At 44.3% G+C, this 25,122-nt stretch overlaps 2 protein-coding genes and 1 long non-coding RNA gene across 9 annotated transcripts in view; 2 read left to right on the plus strand and 1 right to left on the minus strand.

Moving 5' to 3' along the window:
• The window catches only part of PITRM1 (pitrilysin metallopeptidase 1), a 41,142-nt gene extending 40,531 nt beyond the window's left edge, over positions 1-611 (plus strand). For both annotated transcript variants that reach the window (XM_081343786.1, XM_081343787.1), the window contains one exon: positions 120-611. In XM_081343786.1, coding sequence (XP_081199912.1) covers positions 120-213 — 94 coding nt within the window. In that variant the 3' untranslated portion in view covers positions 214-611. The remainder of the gene's footprint in view (positions 1-119) is intronic.
• A 1,270-nt stretch (positions 612-1,881) lies between these two features.
• The window catches only part of PFKP (phosphofructokinase, platelet), an 87,070-nt gene continuing 63,829 nt past the window's right edge, over positions 1,882-25,122 (minus strand). For 2 of the 6 annotated variants that reach the window (XM_081344454.1, XM_081344457.1), the window contains 7 exons: positions 24,751-24,903; positions 22,277-22,441; positions 17,940-18,001; positions 15,417-15,528; positions 11,987-12,086; positions 4,808-4,913; positions 1,882-2,410 (listed from right to left, as the gene is read on the minus strand). In XM_081344454.1, the coding sequence (XP_081200580.1) occupies positions 2,272-2,410; positions 4,808-4,913; positions 11,987-12,086; positions 15,417-15,528; positions 17,940-18,001; positions 22,277-22,441; positions 24,751-24,903 (837 nt within the window). In that variant the 3' untranslated portion in view covers positions 1,882-2,271. The remainder of the gene's footprint in view (positions 2,411-4,807; positions 4,914-11,986; positions 12,087-15,416; positions 15,529-17,939; positions 18,002-22,276; positions 22,442-24,750; positions 24,904-25,122) is intronic. The other 4 variants (XM_081344455.1, XM_081344453.1, XM_081344456.1 and 1 more) reach the window with 3 other exon arrangements.
• Positions 11,127-15,267, plus strand: LOC308677763. The gene is made up of 3 exons (XR_014028564.1): positions 11,127-11,205; positions 12,343-12,417; positions 14,795-15,267. It is a non-coding gene; the product is annotated as an uncharacterized lncRNA (long non-coding RNA).

A 25,122-nucleotide genomic window follows, 5' to 3' on the forward strand; every position in this document is an offset into this window, starting at 1 on the left:
TGTTTCCCTATCAAAGGAGAAGAAATTCCTCCCTCCATGATTTCTGTTCCACCCTGATCAGATGAAGACTAGTCTTCAGGAATTCCCAGTTGGAATAACAGATGCCTTTCTACTTTCAGATTCCTCATTGCTGGGAAGAGCACAAGGGGATTGGCTATTCTTGGACCAGAGAATCCAGAAACAGCCAAGGATCCTTCCTGGGTTATACGATAATGCAGCCTTCTAGGGCTTGCCTTAGAAGGAAATCCAACAGGTGCAACTCATGTCACGACTATCATAGTAGATTTTGTGAAAAAGGACTTATTACTTGCATCGTGTCATCCCCAAAGAGCCTGATACTGCAGTAGTGTCTTTATTTTGAAAAAAATAAGTGGATTTGAAGTCTGTCATAAGTCCACCAACTGGCCCCACCAATTTTTGTCTTAACTCCAGCAGTTATGAAACAAGTACAAGTCAAGCCATTCCTGGCTGTGAATGACAGCTGGTTCTAATTTCAGTTTGATCTCTCCAAAAAAACCCACGCTGTAGTATTTATTTATAAAATCGTAGAATTGTTTTCAATCTATTTTCTTTAGATCATGGTCAGTTAATAAAATATTTTTGAAAACCGTGTATAATTGATTTTAACTTTCCTGTTTTGCATTTCAATCTTGGGCAAGTCAGTGCCTCATCTTAAGAATACCTTGCCTTATGGGGCTGTTATAAAGGATTTTAAGTAGCTCTAACTGTAGGAAAGAGATGATTCAGGCATGGGATTTTCTGTGTCACAGTGAACATGTTGCAAGTTGTTCAGCTTCAGTTTTGTGTTTTGTGTGAGCATCAGTATACAAGATGGAGCATTGAACATTCTAATTGTGTCCACACTGCTTGTTCTATAATTCAAGTGTTCTACTTTCTTTGCAGATAGTGCAAAGAATGAATCCTGGACAGATAAAAAAATTCTTCATGTGGGAGCCACTTGAATTTCAAAGCGAATCTCACTGCAGTAAAAGAAATATCTGAAAATAGTGACAATTTGCAGCAGTGCTTCTCAACCTTGGCAACCTTAAGGTGAATGGACTTCAACTTCCAGAATTCCTCCGTTGCTTCAGAACTGGGATCTGGGGAATTGAAGTCCATGTATCTCAAGGCTGCACAGTTGAGAAACACCGGTTTATGCTGTGGGAGAAGCTTGAGGCTTACCTCAAGGCCTCCAGCAGAAAAGATCAGAAAGAGACTAGCCCATCTGGCAGAAATCTTTTGGTTCTAAAATTGGAGGCAGCACAACACAAAGAAACACTGCCAATTTGGAGGAAAAGGCAATGGATGTATAGGTAGTCCTCATTTAGTGGCTATTCAAAGTTACAACAGTATTGAAGCATTGGGATTTACAGTGGGTTCTTGTAATTGCAGCCATCACAGTGATTTAGGAGCTTGGTAATTGGCTTGCAGCCAGCATTCCATGGCACCTTCACTGCCAGTTTATAGCCGTGGTGCTTAGCAACAAGGCTACCAATTCCAAATAACATCATTAAACAAGGATTATTTGTATTGCTTCCTGAAGCAATTCTGCAGCAATGCTTCGGGAGTATCATCAAAGCACTTGTGAAAGTCTGCAGGCCTGTAAGTAATTGTTTACTGCTTTTAGTCATTCATTTTTGCTAGAGCTGCCTTAGTCCTTGGGGTGAAAAATGATGGCAACAAGCAAGTCTTGAAAGAACAATTTGGCTTGCGCACAAGCTTCATCCCAAAGTGACCTTACTAAATACCTACATAAGAGCCTCCAAGCAACAATGCTCTGAATGACCTGGATGTTGGACAGTCAGTTCAGCTTAAGAACAAGGTGGAAAAGTTAAGTGAGGTGAAAGCTTTAGGAGAACAAAGGACACGAAACCGTATGATAATGCAGTATTTATTATGGCTGGATCACATGTATGTCTCTCAATATTTATTACGCAAAACTATGCTTCTGAGTGTAAACACTATCTGGTAAAAGTGCAAAAGACAAACGGCATCACACTGAGTGCATAGAACAGGTTTTGGACAATTATTCATAAGGAGCACATTGGTAACTGGGTTTTCTTTGTTATGCTAGGCGCTGGAGTGTCCCATTCTGTAGATGAAGCCTAAAAATAACGAACAGATAACATTGTGAAGTTTTTGTTTCCCACGTAAAGTGCTGGTACAATAACTTACATGTTACAAAAAGAAGCTGTAACACATATTCTAAAGCACTGTTGATGCACAATGGAGGGGAAAAAAGTTCCACTTAGGGACATCCTGGCGTTGCACTCAGGCTTCAGATGCGTTTGGTCTGACCACGTGTTCTAGCTGGCCTGAATCAGAAATATCATAGCTGGCCTTGTATTTGGCCAGGATCTTCATCAGAGGACGCAATTTTAGCCACCACTGTTCCTTAGCAATTCGGTGCCTGTGAACCAAAAGGGGAGAGAAATTGTCATTAGAAGTTTCTGTTAGGACAGCTATGAGCAGCTAAGGCCCCTACCCAAGCTGAAACCAAGAAATTTTATTTATTCATTTGATTTTCATGAGAGCTTATCTTATATGCAATAATCCAAATGGGCTCAAAACAAAGCCAATTAAAACTAATAAGAACCATCCATTCACACAGCAGCACATGTGACAATGTTCAGCTGAATGTTTGCTAGTGAGATGGTTTCTTGATAAGTAGAAAATGGCTTACAGAGCAGCAGAGCTAGAAGGGACCTTGGAGGTCTTCTAGTCCAACCCCCCTGCTCAGGCAGGAAACCCTATAATGACCATCATATAGGAGACTTAGTTTATTACTGTAAAGGGGTTTCAGTAAATCATGGGTCCCCAAAATCTTCAGCTCATAACGTTTCAAATTGTTCATTGATTCCCATTTATTATACGACAATTATTTAATAAATATAGGTATTCCTTGATTTACCATTCACAATTGGGATCAGAATTTCTATTGCTAAGCAAGACGGTTGTTAATTGAGTTACACTCTATTTTATGATCTATTTTGCCATGGTTGCTAAGTGAATCATTGACCCTGCTTGTGGGATGCTGGCTGCCAAGGTCACAAGTGACGATCACATGAGCCCAGGATGCTACAACTGTGATAAATACTATCCATTGCCAAGAGCCTAAATTTTGATCACACGACCACATGGGGATGCTGTAACACTCTTTAAGTGTAAATCCCAATTGTAAGTCACTTTTCCATGCTGTTGTACCTTTATAACAGTCCCACACATAACATTAAAAAAGGTAAAGGTTCCCCCGCACACGCGTGCTAGTCGTTTCTGACTCTAGGGGCCGGTGCTCATCTCCGTTTCAAAGCCGAAGAGCCAGCGCCGAGGACGTCTCCGTGGTCATGTGGCCGGCATGACTAGACGCCAAAGGCGCACGGAGCGCTGTTACCTTCCCACCGGAGTGGTCCCTATTTTTCTACTTGCGTTTTTACCTGCTTTCGAACTGCTAGGTTGGCAGAAGCTGGGACGAGTAACAGGCACTCACTCTGCTACGCGGCACTCGGGATTCGACCCGCCAAACTGCCGACCTTCTGATCGACAAGCTCAGTGTCCTAACCCACTGAGCCACCGCGTCCATTAAGAAGGGCTTATTCCATCCATTCTGTGAATTACAGGTAATCCTCAACTTAAGATCACAACTGAGCCCAAAATTTCCATTCCTAAACAAGATACTTGTTAAGTGACTTGCCCCATTTTGTGACCTTTTTGCCAAAGTCATTAAATGAATCCCTTAAGTTAGTAACACAGTTGTTAAATGAATCTGGTTTCCCCACTGATTTTTCTTGTTAGAAGGTCACAAAAGGTGATCAGATAACCCTGGGACAGTGCAACCATCATAAATGCATGCCAGTCTGAATTTTGACCATGTGACCATGGGAATGCTGCAACAGCCATTAAGTGTGGAAAATGGGTATTAAGTGGCTTTTTTTTCACTAGTGTTGTAACTTCAAATGGTCCCTAAACGGTTTTAAGTCAAGAACTACCTGTAATTTACAGAATGGACGGAGTAAGCCCTTCTTCACGCTCTATGTATGAATCCAGGCCTGTCCTGCTCCATGGTTTACCCATCAGGCTGAGCCAAATCACTGGTTGTTCTGACACTGGCCAAAGTTCTGAGGAAGCCCAAGTGAAGACTTGCATGTAAACAAGAGATGAGGCTTCAAACACATGTTCCTGACCATCTCCTTGACTTTGTTGTCCTTCTGCTTCCCCAGGGATTATCATTTCAAAAGCCTGTTCAACCATCTGCAGTGCAAACATTATTGTGACAACTGAATGACTTCAGGACCTATCTCTGCAGTGCTTTCTGATGTTGCAATTAACATCCTTCAGTGAAGGACAACTCTCAACTCTTCCACACAAACAGCACTGGCAAGAGAAAAGTGCAGCCTCAGAGAAGCACGAATTAACAAGAATGTTACCGTGGAGAACTTGGGCGGGTAGAAAAAGTAACACACTTTGCTTACATAAAGTTGATGTTGCTGAAAAACATCCCCATCTCAATCTAGAAGCCATTTGTACTGTGGGGAAATCTGCACAAGATATATCTCAACTGATCTGCCATGGGTACTTCATACGGAAATCTGAACTACTTTATGGTATGTACAGCAGTCTTTGAAATCAACTGAGGAATAATGCTGTTGAATATATGCTATTTTGTCGTCTTTTCCACCTCTATGACCTTTCTTAACTCTGACCTGCAGACACAAAGGACTTCAATCTTGCTAACTGGGAATTAAAGATCCTGGTGGGGCATCAGGTCTCGGCTGGCTGTTCTACAATTATACAGAGATCTTTGACCTACACAAAGTCTGTTTCATCCTGTAACTTGATCACTGGCTGGAAGTCCAGATTTCTCTTACGCATTCCTAGAAGGCACACAGTTTCTGGAGTATTGGCAAACACCCTTCCTATGGAGGGGGAAAAATAGTTTTAATCACAAGAAGTATAACAAAATAGTACATATTAACTGGAAAAGACTACATAGGAAAGGGGAAAGTGTTAAGAGAATTCCTCTCTGTGTGTTTAATCTAGGTTAGTTATTAAAGTAGTATAACAAAGAGTGTTAAATGAGAATTATGAAAACTTGGAAATTAGGATGAGCCAAAAAATGAATGAATGCTCAACATTAGTATTTTAAAAAAACAAAACAACAACCAACAACATAACTTTTTCAGCACGTTACCTTCTTCTGTGTTCCACGAAGCCATTGGAAGCAGGGAGAAACAAGAAAGAATATTTGTGACTAAATAAATGTGGTTGCCTGTAATTTATAACACATACTCAGGAACCTAAAACCTGGGGAGAAGGAGAATCCTGGGCAATGAGCATCTTGGTATCACAAATCTGAGGACTTTGGAAGGACAGTAATTTTCATTCCACTCTTAAAGCTGGAGCAGAGTTCTCCAGCATTGTACATGATGGAATGTAGGCATAAGGGATGGTTGCATAGGTGTTTTTTTAATATACATAAGCAAATTTTAAGGTTCTGGCTCAAACAGCAAACCACAGAACAGGAACCCAGATCAACCAATAAGCATGCAGGGTGGGCACCGCCACAAAATGCATGCGGTTGGGATCTTGAGGTGTTTATGTTGGCTTGTCTGCAGCCCTCTGCAGCATCCGCTTACCTGTCAACCTTTTCATTTAATTTCATTTATTATATTTGTATACCGCCCTTCTCCCGAAGGACTCAGGGCGGTGAACAGAGCACATAAAAAATACAGAATACAAAAATTAAAAAAAAGAATTAAATAAGAGCCCGAGCTAAAAACAGTAGAATAATATAAAAATCCCCAATAAACACCCCAGCACATCCCCCATCAGGCCAGGCCGGCTTGCTCAAATAGGTAGGTCTTCAGACCGCGTCGGAAGGAGCGAAGGTCAGGTGCCATCCGGAGCTCAACCGGCAGCTGATTCCATAAAGCCGGGGCGCCCACAGAGAAGGCCCTCCCCCTGGGGGCCACCAGCCGACATTCTCTGACCGGTGGCACCCTGAGGAGGCCCTCTGTGGGAACGCACAGGGCAGAGGGAAGTTGACGCCGGCAGCAGGTGATCCCCGAGGTACTCCGGACCCATGCCATGTAGGGCCTTGAAAACCATTACCAAAACCTTGAACCTCACCCGGAAGACAACCGGTAGCCAATGCAGCTCGCGGAGCAAAGGTGTAACATGGGAGTACCGGGAAACTCCCAAGACAACTCTCGCGGCTGCATTCTGTACCAGCTGGCATAGGTATGCATTGATGGATATTGGCAGTTATGGGCAACTCTAAATTCACCTTAACTCAGGATTATGGGGGTGGGGGAAGGAAGGGGCACTTTGTATGCCACCTTGAGCTCCTGAATGGAAGGCAGGACATAAATCTAACAAACAAATGCATACTTTTATGGAATTCTATAACATTTTATAGGATTAAAAACTACAAATACATAAAAGGGCATTCTATAGACTAATATTTTTAAAACTTGGCAAATTAAAGATATATATATAAAAGATGTTTGAGACTCTAGAAAAAAATGCAGAGAAAAGCAACAAAGATGATCAAGGGATTGGAAGCCAAAACATACAAAGAACGGTGGCTGGAATTGGATACGTCTAGTTTAATGAAGAGAAGGACTAGGGGTGACATGATAGCAGTGTTCCAATATATCGGGGGCTGCCACAAAGAGGAGGGAGTCAAGCTATTCTCCAAAGCACCTGAAAGCAGGACAAGAAGCAATGAATGGAAACTAGTCAAGGAGAGAAGCAAACTAGAACTAAGGAGAAATTTCCTGACAGAACAATCAGCTAGTGCACAGGTGTCAAACTCAATCATATCATGTACTGTATGTATCATGATGTATCACAATGTTTTTTTGCCTTTGCAGAGCTGGGGTGAGTGTGGCCAGTGCGTGGCGCATCCAGCCCACAGGCCATCAGTTTGATACTCCTGAGCTAGTAGAACAGCTTTCCTTCAGAAGCTGTGGATGCTCCATCACTGGAGGCTTTTGAGAAGAGATTGGACAACCATTTGTCTGAAATGGAATACGGTTTCCTGGTCTGAGCAGTGGGTTGGACTAGAAGACCTCCAAGGTCCCTTCCAACTCTGTTATTTTGTTAAGCATGATACTGGAAGTTGAAGTCCACATATCTTAAAGTTGCGAAGCCTGAAAAACACTGCTCTAGAATGACAGAAGTAATTCAGAAGACCTCTGGTGTACATGAAAATGCTTTTTGTGGTAGACTTCTATTTTTTGAAGGCAAGTCTTCAGATTATCACTCCTCAGTTACACAACTAAATATATAGTTCCTTTTTTAATTTTAAAATCTCTCAGCTGAAAAAATATCCCATACCAGGATGTCAAACTGCCGGCCCGCGGGCTGGACACTTCATCAGGAAACCGCGCCCACCCCATTGCTTGCAATGAAGAAAAAGCTCCGATACGTCGTGCAACATCACGTGATGTCGTGAGTTTGACATGTCTGGGCTATACTAAGGAAGTCAGTAAGGAAATGGATCTTTGGTGCAGGTACAGCAGTTTTCCAGATTTCCTGGCTAGCTAATTCCATCACTCCAATCATCATAGTTGTTGACCGTATCATATCAGTTGTGGGCATGAGAGATTAGCACTGGGTTGCAAAGGTTGATCCAGACTATTAACTACAAAACCCAACACTGTTGCAAGCAACAACAACAACCAGGTTTCCAGGTGCTGCACCAGCCTCGGACCCATGGGAGGGGCGGGGGAGTGGCAGTTATCATCAGGGAATCCCTTAGCCCGCGAGAGACCACCGTCCCTCAGATGGTCGGGTGTGAGTCTCTCCTACTGAGATACGGCCCGGGGGCGCAGTTGGGCCTGCTGCTGGCGTACCTACCACCTAATCGTGCAGCGGCGGCCCTGCCCGAGCTACTCGATGTCCTCTCAGGGTTGGTAGTTGAATTCCCAAGACTCATGGTCTTGGGCGACTTTAACCTACCGTCCCTGGGAGGATCGTCCGAACTGGCTCGGGAGTTCATGGCTTCCATGGCGGCCATGGACCTGTCGCAAATAATTTCTGGACCGACTCATGAGAGAGGCCACACCCCAGACTTGGTGTTCTTGTCTGGACGGTGGCGTGATGATATCGGTGGGGGTGCCACGACTGTTACGCCCCTGTCATGGACCGATCACCACCTCCTGTGGCTAGACTTCCCCTTTGCCACCCCCCACCGTGGGTGCACAGTGCCAGCCAGATGGTACCGCCCTAGGCGCCTAATGGACCCTGATAAGTTCCAGGCAGCGCTTGGGGACGCACATGCACTCCCTGCTCACAGCTCGGCGGATGCCTTAGTGGAAGCCTGGGAAAAGGCAGCCACGGAGGCTCTGGACCGAGTTGTACCCTTGCGGCCTCTGACCCGGCGCAGATCCCAGCGAGCCCCATGGTTCACCGCGGAGCTCCGGGAGATGAAGCGTCGGAGACGGGGCCTAGAGAGCCGTTGGAGATCCAGTCGATCCGAATCCGACCGATTGCAATTAAGAATCCTCACCAGGTCTTATCTCGCTGCGATAAGGGTGGCAAAATCCAACTACTTTTCCACCCTCATCGCGTCCGCAGATAATCGCCCGGCTGCCTTGTTCAGGGTGACTCGCTCCCTACTGAACCAAGAGGTGAGGGAGGAACCCTTGCAGGGTCGAGCCGAGGAATTCGGTCAATATCTGCTGGATAAAATTGCTCGGATTCGAACCGGCCTGGACTCCAACTGGGCTGAGCTGGAAGAACAAGACATGGACAGTCTTGTCGACGTTATCTGGGAGGAATTTGATCCTGTGACTCCTAAGGAAGTGGACAGGATTATGAGGAGGTTGAGCTCCTCCACATGCTTACTGGACCCGTGCCCTTCCTGGCTGGCTTATGCAGCTCGAGAGGGGACACGAGGCTGGTTCCTGGCGGTCATCTCTGCTTGAGGGTCACTTCCCCACCGCCTTGAAGGAGGCGGTGGTGAGACCTCTCCTCAAGAAGCCCACCTTGGACCCATCCTCTTTGAATAACTTTCGTCCAGTCTCCAATCTTTGCTTCCTTGCGAAGGTTGTTGAGAGCGTGGTGGCACACCAACTTCCTCAGATCCTGGATGAAGCGGTTTATCTAGACCCGTACCAATCGGGCTTCAGGCCGGGCTACAGCACGGAGACGGCATTGGTCACTCTGATGAATGATCTCTTGAGAGCCCGGGACAGGGGCCATTCCTCTGTCCTAGTCTTATTAGACCTCTCGGCGGCTTTCGATACCATCGACCATGGTATCTTGCTGCGACGCCTCAGGGGACTGGGAGTGGGAGGCACGGTTCTGCGTTGGTTCTCCTCCTTTCTCCAGGGTCGCTCGCAGTCGGTGCTGGCAGGGGGACAGAGGTCGACCCCGAGGCCTCTCGCTTGCGGAGTCCCTCAGGGGTCGGTCCTCTCGCCTCTCCTGTTCAACATCTACATGAAACCGCTGGGTGAGATCATTCGCAGCTTTGGAGTAGGGTACCATCAGTATGCTGATGACACCCAGCTTTTCATCTCAACTCCAAACAACATCAGTGATGCCCTCGACGTGATGTCCCGCTGCCTGAAAGCGGTCCGGGAATGGATGGGGAGGAACAGGCTTCAACTGAACCCGGACAAGACTGAATGGCTGTACGTACCGGCAAGCCAGGATACTCAGAACATCCCATCCCTTAACATCGGGGACAAGTTACTACCCCCTGTTGATAGGGCCCGCAACCTGGGTGTCCTCCTAGACTCGCAGCTCTCCCTGGAAGATCACATAGGAGCTGTGACCAAGGGGGCCTTCTCCCGGGTTCGACTAGTTCGCCAACTACGGCCTTATCTGGACCTGGATGCCTTACGTACAGTCACCCATGCCCTTGTGACCTCTCGCCTAGACTACTGTAACGCTCTCTACATGGGGCTGCCCTTGAGATCCACTCGGAAGCTTCAACTGGTGCAAAGTGCAGCGGCACGGACACTCTTGGGAGCCTCCCGATACTCCCATATCACACCTCTCCTCCGTGCGCTGCACTGGCTTCCGGCTGCCTTCCGTGTGAAGTTCAAGGTGCTAACAATGACATACAAAGCCCTACATGGCATGGGTCCGGACTACCTACGGGAGCACCTTCTGCCAATGTCAGCACCCCACCGTCCTGTGCGCTCCCACAGAGAGGGCCTCCTCAGGGTGCCACCGCTCAAGGAATGTCGGCTGGTGGCCCCCAGGGGGAGGGCATTCTCAGTGGGTGCGCCAGCCCTCTGGAACTGCTTGCCAACCGAAATCCGGATGGCCCCCGACCTCCGCACCTTCCGGCGCGACTTAAAAACTTACCTGTTCCAGCAGTCCGGCCTGGCCTGATAGCTCTAATTGGGGTCCCAGTTTGCTTTTACTATTGTTTTTCACTATTGTTCAATCTGTATACCTACCTACTCTGTACACCGCCCCGAGTCCCTCGGGAGAAGGGCGGTTTATAAAAACAAATAAATAAATAAATAAATAAACCTTGAGTTCATCTATATTAAAAATGCAGCCTGTTTAGGTGAAGATCAATCCAGCCAAAGGTGAAGACAATTAATACTCCTCTTATTACTGCCTCCCCACTGCCCAGGATTCTTGACTTGAATTTCCTGAAATAATGAAAGGTTAGCTAACTGAATGCTATACCACTCAAACTTAATTTAACTCATTTGAGGTTGCTTAAAAGAAGCATATTTTGAGCCTTTAGCCCTTGTATATGTGAGCAAGCAACTACTCATAATGTAGTCTGAAGACTGAATTATCCCTCACAAATATTTTCAACAGCATTATAAAGAAACCCCAATTCTGTGCACAAGTGAATGTGTTTGCATTCATAGGTAAAGGTAAAGGTAAAGGTTCCTCCGCACATGCGCGCTAGTCATTTCCGATTCTAGGGGCCGGTGCTCATCTCCGTTTCGAAGCCGAAGAGCCAGCGCTTGTCTGAGGACGTCTCTGTGGTCATGTGGCCAGCATGACTAGACGCCAAAGGCGCACGGAACGCTGTTACCTTCCCACCGTAGTGGTCCCTATTTTTCTACTTGCATTTTTTACGTGCTTTTGAACTGCTAGGTTGGCAGAAGCTGGGACGAGTAACAGGCGCTCACTCTGCTATGCGGCACTCAGGATTCAACCCGCCAAACTGCCGACCTTCTGATCGACAAGCTCAGCGTCCTAACCCACTGAGCCACCGCGTCATAGGTACATATGCATAATTAAAATTCCTGACTCTATAGAACTGGAGTTGAATACTAAATATTAGAAATGTGAGAAACGTTCTATGCATAAAACAGGTGTTCTGTGCCCAAACCAGAGGTTTGGTTGATAAATAAAATGGAATAGAGAGAATGGTGTTCTGTAACAATGCTGAGGAGAGGCAGGGGAAGAAAGGAATGGGAAGACAGAGGCAAGTGACCCAGTGCTGGGACATCAGCAGAGATGACCGAAGGGAAGACCAAAGCCAGATCAGAGCCAGATGGGTCAACTCAAACCCCATAAAAGGAAGATGGCAGAGAAGAGTGATGACATACTTGCCCATTCTGGGTTCTTGCTGATTTTTATTTTGATCCAAACCCAGAATAATATCCTGTGCTTTCTTGTTTCTGCTAAATTTTAGCCAACCTGAAAAGGTCTAACAGAACTTCTAGAATGCTTTGGATTTGGAATAAAGTATCTTACCCTTTTTCATGGACATTCCTAACTAGATGCTATGACATTACAATAGAAAAGAATATTTTTGTAGCTCAGGGTTGAATAGAGATGGTCTTTGGTGCTCTGTCTGAGCTTGGTTGTTTTCCTGCAGACATTTTCTTATCGGTGAAATGGAAATTTTAAATATAAATTTAATAATAAAACAATTTTATAAAATAATTTAATTTCCAACCATGGTCTCCCCCCCACCCCACCCCGCTTCCCAGGTCTAGTGGCAATTTGCAGCTGGTTCGCTACTCCTTGCCATGAAATGCATCTAATATTTCCTCACCTCTTCGGTAGCTTTCTTTCAGTTGCTTTGAGATCCACAGCACAGCTTTTGCCGCTATTTTTGTCCCAAAGTTTCTATCAAATGGAGAAGGAGCGCCACCCTGTGAAAATCAACACAATTTAACAATGAAGTCGCCTTCGGGATTTTTTTTTTTAGAAGGACAGTGTAGGGAAAATAATGAGGAGGATGTGTTTATGAGTTAAAACCGTGTACAACTGTAGAAAAAGAACCACATTCATTCATACTTGTCAAACTCGAGAATAGCTGGCAGCACCTTTTTAGACTAATTTTATATGCCTCGCTTTATCCGATGCAACAGAGTGGATAGACTGATCCCAATTTAAATCCTACATTAGGTATAGCTACTCCATCGCATCTGATAAAGAGAACCTAGTGACTAAATTGGAGCCAGAATTTCCTTTGCTAAACAAGTAAGGTTGTTAAAGCTGAGCAAGACGGTTGTTAAGTGAGACATGACCAATTTTGTGAGTTTTTGCTATGGTTACTAAACAAATCACTGCAGTTGATAAATGAGTCATGTGGTCATTAAGCAAATCTGATTTTTCCTATTAATATTGCTTGTCAGAAGCGGGTAGGGAAGATCATACTGTGTTTCCCCCAAAATAAGACTGGGGCTTATTTATTTATTTGTCTCCAAAAGAGGCACCAGGTCTGATTTTCGGGGAGGGGTTGTCTTTTATACTCACCTCCGGCACCAAGAGTCCCACCCAGCTGGTCCACTTCTTCTGGGGCAGAAGAAGCAGCTTCATTCTGCAGGTGTATTCCGATCTGCATTTTGCAGTCAGGACTTTCCAGAAGGCCTCTGCAGCAGAGTACTGAGCTACGGATTGAATCTACAACTCAGTTCTCAGTTGCAATGGCCTTCTGGAAAGGCCCGTGACTGAGAAATGCAGACCTGGCTGCAAAAGATGCCACAAAAGAAGAGCTGGGCCAGCAAGGAAGAGGCTTGGCTGCAAGGTAAGCAGGTGCAGGGCGGGTGGGGCAGCTCCGCCCCCCTACCCCTGCCCTAGCTTGATTTTTAGGTATGTGCCTCACCCCAAAACTAAGATTTGCTTTGGGGGTAGGGCTTATGTTAGGCCCACCCCCAAAAATCAAGCTCGGGCTTATTTTCAGGGTAGGCCTTACTTTCGGAGAAACACGGTAGATGGTGATTATACAAGGGCAATTCGGAAATCAACCTCCATTTGGTTATGAATGACAGACACTCACAGATAGAGAACTTTTATTATACACATTAGAAAACTGCAACATTACATTACTTTTCCACATAATCACCATTCAAATTGAGGCACTTGTCATAACGTCTTACAAGGTTTGAAATTCCTAAGTAGCAGTCGCTTGGTGCCAAATCAAGTCTATTGGGGGGGGTGTGATCAGAAACATCCCAACCGAACTGCATCAAAAGTTCTTGGGTGTGTCTAGCGGTGTGCAGGTGAGCATTACTGTGAACCAACACCACACCGGAAGTGGTGCCATAGAAAATCCCGCCAAATGTGAAGATGCCAAAGGAGCACTGCTAGTGAAGTTCATGGAGCCTGGTTCGATCATCAATTCAGAAGTTACGAAAACTCAGACGAGCCATCCATAACAAGCATTGACTTCTGGAGTAGTTTTGGTTCATGATAATGCTCGCCCGCCCACAGCTAGATGCACCCAAGAACTTCTGAAGCAGTTCCGTTGGGTTGTTTTTGATCACCACCACCCCATAACCCAGATTTGGCACTGAGCGACTGTTACTAAGAAATTTCAAACCTTGAAAGATGTTGTGACAAATGCTTCAATTTGAGTGGCGATTATGTCAAAAAATAATGTAATTTAGTTTTCTAATGTGTATAATAAAAGTTCTGTATCTGCGAGTGTCTGTCATTGATAACCAAACAGAGGTTTATTTCCAAATTGCCCTCGTATGACTCCAGGACTCTGTAACTATTGTAAAAACATGCTAGTTATCTCATGACCATGGGGATGTTGCAATGGTTATATAACTGCAAAATATGCAGGATATAAATTTGTCAGAGATGATAGATAGATAGATAGATAGATAGATAGATAGATAGATAGATAGATAGATAGATAGATAGATAGATAGATAGATGATAGATAGATAGATAGATATAAAAATGATTGATAACATATTTACACACACACCACATAAACACACAGAGAGAAAGAGAAGTGTGAGGGCTGATTATAAATCATTTTTGTAAGTTTGAGCAATTACTAAACAAGTGGCTGTAAGTCAGGATTATAGTTTAAGAACTTTTTGTTGGTAAATATAATGAGATAATATATGGTGCTACAAGACTCTTTCCGATTTTAGACTTGCACAAGATTCATTATCTCACATTTAGGCACAGAATGAGGCATAGCCCAGTGCATGCCTATTTTCCACCAGAGGATGATGCATTTGCGTTCTTTATTCTTCATTCCAATTTAGTGCCTGCCTCCTCCTCCCCTCAGCGATCCTGAAAAGTTCAACTCCTACAATTCCCAGCAGCACTGGCTGTTGACAGCTCTAGGAATCAGTAGCAACAGTACTTAAGATTTATACACCGCTTCATAGTGCTTTACAGTCCTCTCTAAGCATTTTAAAATGTCAGCATATTGCCCCCAACAATATGCTGAGTCCTTGAAAGGACGGAAAGCTGAATCAACCTTGAGCTCATCAGATCAGACTCCTGGTTGTGGGCAGAGTTAGCCTGTAATACTGCATTCTAACCACTGCACCATCATGGCTCTTTCAAAGTGGGGCATTAGTAGTGTTTTAACTTTTAATGTCTTTTCCAGAGTTTGTTAGCCATCCTGATTACCTGTGCTAGATCTGAAGGGACATAATCAAATTAGTCAATCAACACATACAGCCTACAGAAGCATGCTACTTCAGTAAAAATCATGATCAGATAATCATTGTGGCTTTGTGGGTCATAGAATATTTACCATGCATACACTGCTAATTTTCATTTCTTCTTATTTATTTTCTTAATAAAAATTTGTATCTGGTCTCTTACCCCAGGAGCTACATTCATTTGGGTTGTTTATGTCAGCTGGGACTTAAATTAGGCTTCAGTAAAGTCACAAAAGCTTTTGTAGAATGGCTTCTATTCAATGACAAAATCTTTACACCTACTTAACAACTGCTCCTCAAAAAAGGACTGAAATTACTGGAGGAGATTAAACTTCTCTAATGCTAACTTAAGCAGCAACAACTAACAGCCTTTTACTCTGCAGAGTGGAAGTGGACACACTGCTTGCTGCTAGAGATATAGAAACCCAACTGTCACAAGTGTGATGGATAGCTGCTTTTGTATATCGTTCCAACCTATTAGGGGCATTTGTGCTGCTTTGTTGTTGGGTTAAAAGAAGCATTCCAACCCACTTGTCCCCACCTGGAGTACTTAGCCATTCTCACCTGCTGCATATGACCCAGCACATTCTTTCGACAATCAAAGACCCCTTTGCCTTCTTCCGAATAGAGCTGATAAATGAAGTCAGTTGTGTAGTTCTCGCTACTATTTTCATTCCTGTGTGATCCCCAAAAAGCATGGCTTATTTATTTGATACAATTTTTCTATACTGCTGTATTTCTGTACAAGTACTTGGGAAGGTGAAAAGGGATTTCTGATTAGGTTTCTGTAATGGTATGCGAGAAAGAGCTTGAGAGACAGGACGGTCAGATAAGAGGTCTGCAAAATGGGCAGAGAAAGAGAAAGGATCTTCCCTCAAGTTGTAAAGCAGATGGTGGGAGGTTTGCATTTTCAAACTTGCAAAAATCAGTTAAGGTAACAAAGCTGTCAGCCTTATTATGAAGTACAATTAGCTCACCTGGTCTTATTACCTGACTAGTCTACCTGTGAAGGCTGACATCAATGTTGCAAGTCCGAAATTATAATTCCCCCACACCCAGTCCCAGCAGTTTGGAAGGGTTCTCTCTGAGTCTCTCTTTCCATCCATTATGCAGCTGAGGGTTATGCCCTCTCTTATTTGACAATCCTTTAGGAAACAATATTTGCTTCATCTCTTACATGCCATTACCATTTTCCATTCAAACAATGTCCTGATAGAGACCTGCCTAGCTTTAAAGAGCAAAAAACACAGCAAATGTCAATTTACAAGGTAATCACTCTTCAGATACTGTATATAATTGATTCAGGCACATTCTTCACCTTTGATGAAAACATTTTCATCTTCTGCACCTACTTCTCTTCAAGAGATAAGTTTATCTCTTTGCGTATAAAAAGATTGGCCACAAAATGAGCATGAGTCAAAGCAAAAACACCCAACCTAGCATCAGCGCCTGACCAATCTGAGCTATTGCCAAAGGATCACAGGGTTCAACCCTTGTGATTGAAAGAGATCAACCTGCCCACCCTACCGACTTGTTTTTTTACACTGTGTACCACATACCATTGAACCAGTTCAGGAAATATCCAGAATTACATCTAAAATAGTGTTTCTCAACTTTAGCCGCCTTACAATGAGTGGTCTTCAACTCCCAGAATTCAAACACATCTTAAAGTCCACATTTTCTGGGAGTTGAAATACACACATCTTAAATTCTGGGGGCTGAAGTCCACATACCTTAAAGCTAAGGTTGAGAAAAACTGTTCTGAAATAAAGGGAGTCAAGAAAAAAAAGAGACAGATTTCACCTCCACCTGTTATACATGTCAGTACTTCGGCTTCAGGGTTCTGATGCTAAGGAATGGGATTTGTATTCAGAGTAAGTTCTGCCTACCTGAAGTGGAATTACCAAATGATCCATCCAGATATTGTCTCCTTTGCCAGCCAGGAAACGTTGAAGCATCATTTATGTAGACCTAACTAATTCTAGATCATGATTGTGCAAAAGATGGACTTTGTTTTTGATGTATTGCACTTTAAAAATAATGGGTTGAGCCAAGACAGAAACTAAACTCACATACAGGTAATTTTCGACTTATAACCACAGTTGAACCCAAACTTTCCATTGCCAAACAAGACAGCTGTTTAATGAGTTTTGCCCCATTTTACAACCTATCACCACAGTTGTTAAGTGAATTACTGCAGTTGATAAGTTAGTAATGTGGTTGTTAAATGAATCTTGGCTTCCTCGTTGACTTTGCTTGTCAAAAAGTGATGCCATGACCTAGGACAGTGCAACTATCATAAATACATGCCATTGCCAAGCATTCAAATTTAGATCACGTGACCATGGGAACACTGCAATGGTCATAAATGTGAAAATGGTCAAAAGTCACTTTTTCCCATGCCATTATAACTTCAATGGTCACTAAATGAATGGCTGTAAGTCGAGGACTACCTGTAGTTGCATTGACAATTCTATTAAACTGAAATTAAATACTGGGATTGTGCAAAAAAAAAAAAATCAACCTGAAATGTTATCCTGAGGGTGGTTCAGTTAAACCTGTGGAACAAATTGCAATTATATTGCTTTTGAGCAGGTACTTTTTTTTCTCTCCAAAATCCGAGGGTTCAAACTAATACGCTCAGATTGTCCTGAACAAGAACATTCTATTTTGAATTGAAGCAATTCAAATATTTTGAACTGAATCAAAGAACTGGATTGGATTATGAGAACATCCATCCCATTTATTAATTATAAAAGACAATCTTTTTTTTTCCTTCTGTCTCCCTGAAAATTATATTTTGGTAGTAATTTTTGGAAATGCTTAGCTTTAGACTTGTGGCTGTAGTAATAATAATAAATAGATTGATTGACTTATGGAAATCCTAAAATCTCATATGATGCTCCTGTGCCCCACATCCTTTATTATGAAATGCCAAAGGCTATGCCTGCACTTTTTGGATGTTTTTAGAAGACAATCTATTCCTTCATATTGGAAAAGTATTTGCTTCTTTCCCTCCTTTTCCTGCAACATGCCAGGTACCACATTCACAGGATCTGAAAGTTATACCTATGAATGTTCACTTACCTGAGTACCAAACCTCTCTGGATGTTGGTTTTCATCTTTTCAGTTAGATGTTCCACATTGGCCTACAAAATAAACACCATTTTTATTTTTATTTTGCAAACTGAGAAAAGTATCATGTCTTTCTTTTGAACACAAAGAAGCAATAATCATCCTCTTCACAAGAAGGAATAATCTTCCTGTTCAATTTTTTTTAATCTTTAACTGGCTGTACATTAAATCTCTCCAAAGTTTTATAGGCTCTCCAAACAATATTGAAGGAGTAAATGAGAAACTTCAATTTTAGGTTCCTGGATCAGCTAGAGATCTAAGGAATGTTGACTGTAGACTGTTCTTATGAACTATCAATTTTGGTACATTACTTTATTTTATTTATTTTATTTTATTTTAATTCCATTTATATTTAATTTAATTTAATAATTTAATTTGTATACCGCCCTTCTCCCGAAGGACTCAGGGCGGTGAACAGGGCAATACATAATAAAAAACAGGATACAAAAATTAAAAAGTGATTAAATAACTATGCCCGTAGTAATTAATACATATTAAAAATTAAAACTAATTATAAAAAACCCAACCCCATCCCGTCAGACCAGGCCAGCTTGTTCAAAAAAGAAGGTTTTGAGATCGCGCCGGAAGGAGCGAAGGTCGGGGGCCATCCGGAGCTCGACCGGTAAGCGGTTCCATAGGTCTGGCGCGCCCACAGAGAACGCTCTCCCCCTGGGGGCCACCAATCGGCATTCTTTGATCGGAGGCACCCTGAGGAGGCCCTCTCTGTGGGAGCGCACTGGACGGAGGGAAGTTGACGCCGGCCGCAGGTGTTGCCGTAGGTAATCCGGACCCATGCCATGAAGGGCTTTGTAAGTCATCACTAACACCTTGAACCTCACCCGGAGAGCAACCGGTAGCCAATGCAGCTCGCGGAGCAAAGGTGTAACATGGGAGTATCGGGAAACCCCCAAGACAACTCGCGCAGCTGCATTCTGCACCAGTTGAAGTCTCCGGGTGGACCTCAAGGGCAGCCCCATGTAGAGAGCATTACAGTAGTCTAGACGAGAAGTCGCGAGCGCATGAGTGACTGTACGCAAGGCATCCCGATCTAGATAGGGCCGCAACTGGCGCACCAGGCGAACCTGGGCAAAGGCCCCCCTAGTCACAGCTCCAATATGCTCTTCCAAAGAGAGCTGTGAATCTAGAAGGACCCCCAAGTTGCAAGCCCTATCTACGGGGGGTAATAGCTCACCCCCCCATAGCCAGAGATGGAATAATCGGAATTTCCCGGGATGCCAGCACGAACAGCCACTCAGTCTTGTCAGGGTTGAGTCGAAGCCTGTTCCTCCCCATCCAGACCCGGACCGCCTCCAGACAGTGGGACATCACGTCGAGGGCATCACTGGGGTGGTTTGGGGTTGAAATAAAAAGCTGGGTATCATCAGCATATTGATGATACCCAACTCTGAAACCACGAATGATCTCACCCAGCGGCTTCATATAGATGTTGAACAGGAGAGGCGAGAGAACCGATCCCTGAGGAACTCCACAAATGAGAGGTCTCAGGGTCGATCTCTGCCCCCCTGCCAACACCGACTGCAAACGTCCCAGAAGGTAAGAGGAGAACCACTGGAAAACTGTGCCTCCCACTCCTAACCCCCTGAGACGTCGCAGCAGGATACCATGGTCGATGGTATCAAAAGCCGCTGAGAGGTCTAAAAGGACTAGGACAGAGGAGCAACCTCTGTCCCGAGCCCGCCAGAGATCATTCACCAGCGCGACCAATGCCGTCTCCGTGCTGTACCCGGGCCTGAAACCCGATTGGTACGGGTCAAGATAATCAGCTTCATCCAAGAACAAAGGGAGCTGCTGCGCCACCACGCTCTCAACAACCTTCGCCAGGAAGCGAAGGTTGGAGACCGGACGATAGTTGTTTAAAATTGCTGGGTCCAAGGCAAGCTTCTTGAGGAGGGGTCTCACCACCGCCTCCTTCAAGGCGGCGGGAAAACTACCCTGACTCAAAGAGGCCGTAATCACTGCCTGGAGCCAGCCTCGTGTCCCATCCCGGGCCGCATAAGTCAGCCAGGAGGGGCACGGGTCCAACAAACACATGGTGGAGCTCAGCTTCCCCATGATCTTGTCCACTTCTTCAGGAGTCACAGGGTCGAACTCTTCCCAGATTAAATCGACAAGGCTGCCCGTATCCTCATCGTCAGACTCTGCCCAGTTGTAGTCCAAACCGGTCCGGATCTGAGCGATTTTGTCTGACAGAAATCGACTAAACTCCTCGGCTCGACCCTGCAAGGGTTCCTCCCTCACCTCCTGATTAAGGAGAGAGTGAGTTACCCTAAACAGGGCGGCCGGGCGATTATCTGCGGACGCGATGAGGGTGGCAAAGTGGTTAGACCTTGCCACCCTCAACGTCGCGAGATAAGTTCTCGTAAACGACCTTAGTCGTAACCGGTCGGATTCGGATCGGCTGGATCTCCAACAGCTCTCTAGGCCCCGTCTCCGACGCTTCATCTCGCGGAGCTCCATGGAGAACCATGGGGCCCGTTGGGATCTGCGTTGGGTCAAGGGCCGCATGGGTACAACTTGGTCGAGTGCCTCTGTGGCTGCCCTTTCCCAGGCTTCCACTAGGGCATCGACCGAGCTGTGAGCAAAGGAGGCAGGTGGGGGCCCAAGCGTCTTCTCCGAAGACTCAGGGCGGCTTACAAGCTTAGCAGTAAGCTAAGCACTTTGAGCTCTTTTTCATTTAACAGCCATACATATTGTAGGAAATTCTGGAGGAACAGGAGGAGGAGGATGTGGTGGTGGTAGTAGTGGAGACTACAGGGATAGTCTGACTTTTGACCAATTCTGCTGCTCCATAAACTCTTACAACCACGATCTCTAGGAGCTACAAGTAAGCCACCACTAACATATGCCAAGTACTGCAGGGACTTGTTGTTATTGCGTCTTTTCTATTCATGTATTTGTTATAGTTATGGAACCTCACAAATAATACACGCTGAAAAGCCTGCAGGCATAGACAAGGCAGCTAAATAAACCGGCTATCACTGCTCTCCTTATCAGACACTCATACCGGCAAGGGATTTGGAGAAACTTAGGTGTGTTGCATAAATGTGTGGAAGAGAAGAATCTTGCAAATCTGAAAGTCCATTTCTCTCCTGGCCTCATTTACAACTCGAGAAACTTGGAAAGGTCTCATCTGAGCCTCTTGCTACACCCACCAGCTGCAGATTAAGCGGTCTTTAATCTGACCATTGTCTCAACTGTGTCTTGTTGTCCTGCCTCCCAAGGTTTTTCTCAACATACTATCACAAACATTTAAAACCAGCCAAAATAATAAAATATTGGCGTACTTATCCTCACTAGTCCCAGTGAAGTACAGGCAGTCATCCCCTTAACAGCCACAACTGAGCCCAAAATTTCTGCTTCTGAGAGACAGATGTTTTGCCCCATTTTACAAATTTTCTTAACACAGTTGTTAAGTGAATCACTACAGCTATTAAGTTAGTAACATGGCTGTTAAGCAATGGCGGGATTCAAAGATGTGAACCATCAGTTCTCTGTGTGGATGCCGCTTCCGGAAGTCCATTCTGGGCCTGGGCAACAAAAAATTAGCTACTGGTTCTGCCGAAGTGGTGCGAACCGGCTGAATCCCACCACTGCTTGTAAGTGAATCCGGCTTTCCCATTAATTTTGCTTGCCAGAAGGTCTCAAAAGGCAATCACATGACCCCAGGACTACTGCAACTGTCATAAATATAAGCCAGTTGCCAAGCGTCTGAATTTTGATCATGTGACCACGTGGATGCAGCAATCCCCTTTATATCCCATTTATATCCCACCCTTCTCCGAAGACTCAGGGCAGCTTACAATTTAAAGCACAAATTAATGTGCTTAGCAATAGCCTTCATTCTATGTATATGCCTGCTTATTAGGGCTTTCGCCGCCCCTCCCAAGCGGCCATAACTCACTTTGAGTGGTCAGTGAATGAATAGTTGTTAAGTTGAGAACTACCTATGTAAACTCACAACCAAATTCTGGACCAATGAGAATTCATATACCATTCATAAAGATCATCTGAACAGAAGGTTCCCAAAGGACCTCTCAGTAGTTATCACATAACACTTATCATACACACAACCCTTAACCCTTGATGGGTGGGTATCCTATCAACTGATGACTTGTAGATGAAAGTCAGCTCGAATGTAACCAAAGAGGTAGATCTTGTGGATTAATGTAACCATCCACATCCAAGTAATAAAACACTATGGAGTAGTACGTGAAAGTATGAATCAGCCCATCAATGTGGAATAAGACAATGATGGAGGAATTGCCCACCTGTAGCTCCCGAATGTCAAATTTTTCTTCAAAAATATATGCAGCATCTGCACCTGCAGCCAAAGCCCCCATGTTAGCCAAGTAGCCACAGTAGCCTCCCATGGTCTCAATGATGAACACGCGTCGTTTTGTCCCACTTGCCGATAGCTTGATTCGGTCACAGGTCTATCAAAGAAAAATCTGTTAGCGACCAACACAAAAACATGCTTGTTGTCTTTGAAAGTGTCATCTAGGCCAAATGGAATTCCACTTGTGGACATGTTATAAAAGCATAAAAAGCAAACATTATTTTAAAAGTGCTTAACTTTCGCTTCCTGGCCTTTTAGACTCCAACTACATTTTTTAAACCATAATGTTAGTTATGAAATTCTTGGCACAAAATGGGCTTTTTTTCCTTTTTTTTTTTTAGAAAAAACAACTAAATGACCACATTCTGATCTGTCTTTTTAAGACAGCTAGGAAAAAAAATCTTGTCCTCTTAACACAGGGTGATTAATCACACTCTGTAAAACATAAACAAGCCACTGAAATATTCAAAAGGGATGAAACTGCAGCAATGCTGACTCAATCCCAACCTGTAAAAGGCATCCCAAACAAACAAAACAAAAATATGTTGAGAGCTTCTGGACGATGCTTCTGGACTAAGGTCTTTAATAGCCCAATGTGGGAGACCTGCATTTCATCCTTGGAAATTGCTGCACTCTGGGGTCAAGATCTAAATCTTCAGAAGTTAGTCTGGAAGAGAATGTCTGATCATCCTGGGAAGTTTTGAAATCATTAAATAGGCACTGTGAAGCTAAACTCCAACTGAGTATAGTTCAGCCATGAAGGTCTGTTTCCTTCCCTTGTTCTACAGTATGCTGGGAGAAAAAGCTGCCCAAGGAAGTCAGCTAGGCACCTAGTTGAAGTATCTAGAATCCAGCTTAGCATCTATCAAGCTACAGATTCAATTCAATTAGATCTATGTCAACCACTTGTCTAGTTTACACTTGTTCTTCATAACCTGAATAATAAAATAACAGAATTGGAAGGGAGCTTGGAGGTCTTCTAGTCCAGATCTTTCCAACCAGTGGTACGGGTACCACCTGTGGTACATTGCCACCTGGCAGGTGGGACGCGACCATCCTAGAAAAGTGGTAGCGGGGGAGGGGAATGAGCTGAACTGGTAGCAGCACTGCACAAGCCTGAGCGAGAGATGGCTGGAGCTGCAGGGCTGTCAGGGCTCAGTAGAAGCACCAGGATCAGCGCTAGGCTCCAGCTGGAGCTCGGCGCTGATCCTGGCACTTCTGAGCCCAGAAGAAGCGCTGATCACCTGGAACATTGCAGCATCTCCAGGGTCTTGTGATTTACATTCAGATGCTTGGCAACTGATTCATATTTATGATAGTCACAGTGTCCCAGGGTCATGTGAAGTGACCAAAACCTGCTGCAACCACCCAGCAGATGGGGGGAATAAAAACCAAACAACCACCCCTGCTGCCAATCCTCAACAGAAATGCTCACAACAATGAAAACCTCGGGCAGGAAGAGGAACGCCGCTGGGCAGGCAGGTGTGTTGCTCGGCTGTGGCTTGGGGGGCACTTTTTTCAGTGCCATTGTAACTTCAAACAGTCACTAAGCGAACTCTTGTAAGTCGAGGACTACCTGTACTTCATCACTTTTTTCCTTTTTTTTGGTCATCAAGTTTTTGACAACTTGCTAGGCAACTGGTTGTACTCGGATGTTGCCATATCCTAAAAGTGGTACAATGGGTGAAAAGGTTGAAAAGCCCTGTTCTAATCTAACCCACTGATCAAGTAGGAGACCCTATACTATTCCAGACAAATGGTTGTCCAATCTGTCCATTCTGAAAGTCTAATACTAAATAAGGAACTGGTGGGAATTCTTGCCCTTGTAGAAGCAAATGGAGCTCCAACAGATCAGGGAGGGACCTTCTGTGAATATGCTTCATCTGGCATTTTTCATTCCAAAGCCATATTTTTAAGCATCTGCCTGACAATGGAGAACTAAAATTATATGGTTCCAGCAGGATTGCACATTTTGTCTGCTTCAGGTTTCATACATCTTCTGCACTATTCTTTCTCAAACTGGGCAATGTTAAGATGTGTGGACTTTAATTCCCAGAATTTCCTAGCCAGCAACTCAACACCTAATACATTTTCTGGCAACTTAAGTCCGTATCTTAAAACATGTTCTGGAAGTTGAAATCTATAGATTTTAAAACATCTTCCAGGATTGAAGTCTGCACGTCTTAAAGCTGCCAAGTTTGAGAAATATTATTCTAAGCTCTACCTATGCATGTAGCACATCAGCAATGGATTCTGCAGGCTAATTTGCATGGAAAAGCCAACCTGGGGGAATCTTAGGATTTTACCTCCATACCATGAAGCATAAAATGCTTCTGAATGCATGCCCTCTGTATAAGCATTCAGGCTTGTTCTCCTGCATCTGTGCGAAAATATTTGCTCTCTTACCTCAACAATAGCATTCAAGGAAGTGTCAGCACCAATACTTAAGTCAGTGCCTGGGACATTATTGCTGATAGTGGCAGGCAAGACACAAATTGGGATGCAAAATTCCTCATAGCGGGCCCGGGCTTCAGCTAGCATCAAGCAGCTCTCAAAGGCCTGAAGCAGTGGGACAAGGAATGATAAGCAACATACTAAGGCCAAATCTGGATACTTATTAAGTATTCTACTGGTGACTGCTTGTGTGTCGCAGTGAAAAGTTTGACCAGCCAGGGCTGCAAATCCCACGGCGCTACTGATTTAAGGAACGAGACTGGTTGACTTTATTGTCAACTTAAAACAGAATGTTGGATTTGCATTGGTGCAGAAGATCAGCAG

Source organism: Vipera berus (genome assembly GCF_964194415.1).
Source record: "Vipera berus genome assembly, chromosome: Z".
NCBI classification, from domain to species: domain Eukaryota; kingdom Metazoa; phylum Chordata; class Lepidosauria; order Squamata; family Viperidae; genus Vipera; species Vipera berus.